We start from the raw sequence: 6,371 nt of genomic DNA, 5'->3' as shown, positions 1-6,371 counted from the left end.
AGTTTACGTTGTTTACGTATAGCGATGTTAAAGTAACTCGCTCACAAATTATAATAATACTGGTGGTCAAAATGTGTCTTGATTAAGTCAATTATATTAATGTATTCGAATACTTATCAGCAACAAACACATACTTAATTGAACATACCTTTATTACCTCAAATTAGGCCTCATATCAGTCCAATTTCAAACTGCTTATTAATGAATTAGTATGTATTATTTTGGGAAAAAGCCAAATGCTCATCCGCTCATTCTCGAATGTACGAACGGTCCGTCTGTTCCTTTAACGTTCAATGTCAAGTTAACATTGCTTCAAGGACTTATTTCAAATTATAGACAAAAGGAATGCTTTTTATTATATATGACCCTATAAAACGTGTTTCATTAAATCCTTTCAACATTAGCGGTAAGATACTAAAAGGGTAAAACGTTTCTTCTTAGAAATGTTTTTATGCATACAAATTAACAATCAGGCAGACGTGTCCGGGTTTGCAACTATAAATATTCGGATGTTTTCAACCAATCCAAACAACACAAGACGATTTCAAGTGGTGGATAACAATTTTAAAAAGTTCAAAATATGTACACTGTTGCAGTGTTTCTGTTTGCAGTGTGTGCAGTGTTGGCTGTTAGCTCAGGTATGTTTTAACGCATAAATAAATTGTATTCGTTGTTCGCTTATTGATCACATTTAAATGCAGTAGTATAGTCATTAACTTAAACGTGATCTAATGTATGCTTCATTAATTATTCCTATTGTTACCTAGTTTACTTTGACCTAAGTTTTATTCCTTTAATACCAATTGCTGTACTGCATTTTTTTGCAGTTTGCAAGTATGTTATAAATCAAAATGGCTAAAATTGAGCTAATAATCCGTTGTCCATTTCAACCATCTATGTGTGATGCCTGACACCTTTATCATGCAAATGAACTATAACGTGCTCAGGATGTAGTTACAAATTACGACGTTTAGAACTGATACACACAACACAAAAACAGAAAAGAACTAAACAGCAAATTATGTGCCTTGTTTTGAGTGAACAACAACCAGTACGCGATATTGTATAATGCTATTTTTTACTATATACCTGTACGTCAATTTGCCTAATTGTATGGTGATAAAAATATCATGTTACGTACGTTCGTAGGCATTTAGTACTCACTTTATGAAACTTAGTTCATAGTATTCCTAGACTTGTTTGCCTATGGTTTTGGTTCAAATATGACCTTCAGAAAAGGACCAACACTGGTTTCCAACCTTTAAGTGGACTCCAGTGCGATTCATATGATATTTTATCTGGTTTCACATTTGAGCTAAAACTAATAAAAAATATCTAAATCAACCTAATTTTGTGTACCACATCAGTTTCGGGAGGTGCGATATTATGCGAGCGCTCGAAAGGCTACATCCACTGTCCCCCTGGCCAGAGGATAGCCGTTCATTACGCTTACTACGGAAGGACACACGATCGAAGTATCTGTCCCCATCCCGCCACATCCAACCAGAATTGCCGCGCATCTGGCTCATTCAACAAAATCAAGAATGCTTGCCACAATAAACAGGTACATGTGCATTAGTTTAAAACCTATTCGAATTGACCCACGTGCGAACACGAATAATCTAATTAAGACGTGCCACTCTCAAAGGCGCAATTTGGAAATAACCAAAATACGCATTTAGATAAAAACAACCTCCGAACAGTGAATTAACTCAGACGATTCTCACGTAAGCTGTCTGATAGCTAAAAACACCGGAAAGGCATTTAGCTGTGACGAATCATTCTTAAATATGGAGTCAGTTTGTAACTAACCCCGGACAGGCATTAAGCTGTTACGAATCATTCTCAAATATGGAGTCAGTTTGTAACTAACCCCGGACAGGCATTAAGCTGTGACGAATCATTCTCAACTGCGAAGTCAGTTTGTAACTAACCCCGGACAGGTATTAAGCTGTGACGAATCATTCTCAACTGCGAAGTCAGATTGTAACTAACCCCGGATAGGCATTAAACTGTGACGAACCATTCTCAACTGCGAAATCAGTTTGTAACTAACCCCGGACATGCATTAAGCTGTGACGAATCTTTCTCAACTGCGAAGTCAGATTGTAACTAACCCCGGATAGGCATTAAACTGTGACGAACCATTCTCAACTGCGAAATCAGTTTGTAACTAACTCCGGACATGCATTAAGCTGTGACGAATCTTTCTCAACTGCGAAGTCAGTTTGTAACTAACCCCGGACAGGCATTAAGCTGTGACGAATCATTCTCAAATATGGAGTCAGTTTGTAACTAACCCCGGATAGGCATTAAGCTGTGACGAATCATTCTCAACTGCGAAGTCAGTTTGTAATTAACCCCGGATAGGAATTAGGCTGTGACAAATCATTCTTAAATATGCAGTCTGGATTTAAATAAACCCGGACAGCCATTAAACGGAGACGAAACATTCTCAACTGCGAAGTCAGTTTGTAACTTACCCCGGATAGGCATTAAGCTTTGACGAATCATTCTCAAATGCGGAGTCAGGTAATAACTAACTTCGACGAGGGGCTAGCATATTTATCACTTTAACACTCTCACGTTCAGACGCGTTTAGTCTTTGATAACACTCCCAAAGCAGAAATTATTAGACATTATATTAAGGAAACCAAACACTACATTTTGCAGCACATGAGTCTTCGTCACTTTACACTAAGCTTTTGTCAAAGGATGGAAAACATAATCTAATGTCATTCTTTTGTTGAGTGAAACAGGTATGATTTGTTTTATATACTGCTAATGAATTTGTAGTACGATGTTTTCAAATGTAATATTATTAATATGTTTTTTCTTATCAACAGGTATGTTACTTGGCGGCAAATAATGGAGTGTTTGGCGACCCCTGCGTTGGAACTTACAAGTACATTGACGTAAACTTCTCCTGTGTGCAGGCATATAAAAACAGCCGGACGCTGATATAAGTAAACAATGTGTTGTATCAGTGAGTCATCAGGATTAAAACAATGCTCAAACTAATACACCAATGAAAAATGTAACTTTGCCTATTATGAAGACGATATATGACTTGTCACGAGATATCAGCAAATCATTGGCGTTCAACAGACCACTCTATTGCTCCATTTTTGAGAATATTTTAACTCATTCATAAAATATATCGAAAAATATTAATCTCTTTTTTAAATTCATAGTATTGTTTTGTAATATCCGGCAAATGCCATTGTGCCTCATCGAATATAATATTGAATATTTTCAGCATATTTGATGATCTCAGTGTTATATCGTTTTACTTTTCAAAAGAGTTACAGAGAGACATCTTTTCACGGTTGGCAAAGCCACGATTAAATATATTTTTTTTCTATTGTTTCTGTATATTTAAACATTCATCTATTTTTCTGTTTCTTGTATATTTTTTCGGAGATTTATAATATTGGTTTAATTAGATTTAATTTGCTTCACGGCCACCCGTGGGATGCCCCTAACGTTTTTATTGATCGCCGATGACGTAGACTGTTGTTCCTACGTTGGCTTGTAGAGAAACAGTTATCCAATCTTATTTTTAAAGTTTATTATTTTCTTTTGTTTCACAGCGAACATTTGACAAATATTAGTCAATTAATTTATATCCATGCATTATGTTCCTAAAATAACAGTTAATACACGAACTATATTTAAATTCAACAGGTCATGAATACATTGACCAAATTACGCTGGTCGTTATTTACTCGATGAACATTTGAAAGGTTGAATTTAAAAAGAACATCTGTATAAACATTGAATTGAAACAATGTTAGCAGTTTTTTTCATCATCATAATTGGATGATAAATGGATATTATATCACCTTCACTGTCAGACATCAATCTTACTTTTTAGTAGACAAGTCATTTTTAACATTGTGTGAAGACCACGCTTTGATGATGACATGATTTGATTTTACATTAAATGGATAATGCAATATCGAAATTATACTAGAACAGTTGTTTACGTCTAATATTTATTACGAAAGCAAATGTTCGAGTATTTAAATAAAATGGGTTTACCATTTTCATAGTAAACACATTACATTGGATTTGCATTTTACCGCAATCAATCTTGCCATCTATAATTGAGAATTATTTTGTGGTAGTATATTTGATTAGATGGCATTACTTTTAATATGTTGATGTAATTTGGTGTTAGATTTGATTTAGCAAGTCACAAGCTTCAAGTTTTAACACATAAAGTTGCATAACTATTCACATTAGTTTACTGAACCACTGCTGACAATGCTACGACCATTGATTTTAAGCGGAGAATGAAATATTGGGGACTTAACGCTAGATAATGGGGATAAACGTGTGTTTGATGCGTGAGACAATATCCTTATATATATATATATATATATACACGTAATTATTTTGATGATATGAGTTCTCAATACACATTTAATATCAAATATATAGATAACCACAGAAATATCATGATAGTCGATATTAGTTAGTTTGAAGTGCTATAAGTCAATAAGGTACACATTAACATAATTGGGAAGTGAGCAAAATCGTGTTATTGCTCAGTCTTTCTTCTGTGATTGGTCTGAGTAAATTAAAGTACTAAGTCTCCAGATGCCCATTTCAAGTTGCAACTTGTCAATTGTTGTATTGTGTACGATCTATCGTTTGTGGATTGAAATAAAGGGACTGCTGGAAATCCGGGAAATATTCCAAAATGTGATTGATAACGAACACGTATTCAGACAAATCGGAATGTTTAGAAGCAATTATTATGCCCCCTTTTGAAAAAAGTGGGGTATATTGTTTTGCACATGTCGGTCGGTCGGTCGGTCGGTCTGTCTGTCTGTCGGTCGGTCGGTCGGAATACCAAATGGTTTCCGATCAATAACTTGAGAACGCTTTGACCGAGGGACCTCATACTTGGTATGTGTATTGGTCATCACCAGCAGATGAACCCTATTGATTTTGAGGTCAGTGGGTCAAAGGTCAAGGTCAGTGTGACCTTTACATGAAAAACGGTTTCCGATCAATAACTTGAGAACGCTTTGACCCAGGAACCTCATACTTGGTAGGTGTATTGGTCATGACCAGCAGATGAACCCTATTGATTTTGAGGTCAGTGGGTCAAAGGTCAAGGTCAGTGTGACCTTAACATGAAAAACGGTTTCCGATCAATAACTTGAGAACGCTTTGACCCAGGGACCTCATACTAGGTAGGCTTATTGGTCATGACCAGCAGATGAACCCTATTGATTTTGAGGTCAGTGGGTCAAAGGTCAAGGTCAGTGTGACCTTTACATGAAAAACGGTTTCCGATCAATAACTTGAGAACGCTTTGACCCAGGAACCTCATACTTGGTAGGTGTATTGGTCATGACCAGCAGATGAACCATATTGATTTTGAGGTCAAAGGTCAAGGTCAGTGTGACCTTAACATGAAAAACGGTTTCCGATCAATAACTTGAGAACGCTTTGACCCAGGGACCTCATACTAGGTAGGCTTATTGGTCATGACCAGCAGATGAACCCTATTGATTTTGAGGTCAGTGGGTCAAAGGTCAAGGTCAGTGTGACTGTAAGCTGAAAAAAGGTTTTCTGATTGTCCATATTTTATTTTCTTATATAGTAGACAGTAGAAATTTATATGTCACTAAATGCATGAGTTGAAGTATCAGTTTTCAGTGAACATCTAGTTTAATTATGCCCCCCTTCGAAGCAGAGGGGTTATATAATTGCTTTGCACATGTCGGTCGGTCTGTTGGAAGACCAAAGCTTGTCCGAGTGATAACTCAACAATTCCCGGACCTATGGTCATCAAACTTGACATGAAGATTAGGTATGACCAGTAGATGACCTGCCTCATATGCATCCAATGACAAATCAGCTGTCATTTCAGTCCATGCATATTTCATTCAATTGTCCAAATATTTCTGGCAACTTGGCGCTCAGGGGGCATAATGTTTGACAAACATCTCTTGTTTGAATTTATGTCTTTAAAGTAGGCTTACATTTAGACATTTATCGTAGTTTAGCATATTGATTTCAAATATGGATTCCGTAATATGCATATTTTTCTAAATGAATTGTAAAGGTAACAATAAACCATATGGCTCTCTATTCTCTTTGAGTTATTCTGTTTCTAAAAAATAACGATGATTAAGGCGTAGGAAAATAAATGTTTGTTTTCGGTTTTGCGACCTACACAAGTTTTCCACCCAAGCAAACACCCGAGCAAACACAATATTGACTTTTGCCTTCACATATTAATAGTGTTGAAGGTATCATTGAAGTCAAGTCTTGTGATTTAATTGATCAGTTCTGTCATAGAAACTGATTTTTGGAGGATTACTTTTTCAAATGCAATGCACTTACGGATA

The 6,371-nt window shown here is 36.1% G+C and overlaps 1 protein-coding gene across 1 annotated transcript; it reads left to right on the top strand.

Annotated features, from left to right (window-relative positions):
• The first annotated feature begins 378 nt into the window (after positions 1 to 378).
• On the top strand, positions 379 to 6,109 carry LOC128245572 (L-rhamnose-binding lectin ELEL-1-like). The gene is made up of 3 exons (XM_052963770.1): positions 379 to 638; positions 1,368 to 1,564; positions 2,847 to 6,109. Exons 1-3 carry the CDS (start codon positions 581 to 583, stop codon positions 2,964 to 2,966), a joined length of 375 nt encoding a protein of 124 aa, XP_052819730.1. The 5' UTR covers positions 379 to 580; the 3' UTR covers positions 2,967 to 6,109.
• The last annotated feature ends 262 nt before the right edge of the window (positions 6,110 to 6,371 follow it).

This window comes from Mya arenaria, chromosome 9 (genome assembly GCF_026914265.1).
Source record: "Mya arenaria isolate MELC-2E11 chromosome 9, ASM2691426v1".
Taxonomy (NCBI): Eukaryota; Metazoa; Mollusca; class Bivalvia; order Myida; family Myidae; genus Mya; species Mya arenaria.
Note: the sequence above shows the minus strand (reverse complement) of the source record. Positions and strands in the feature narration are given on the sequence as shown.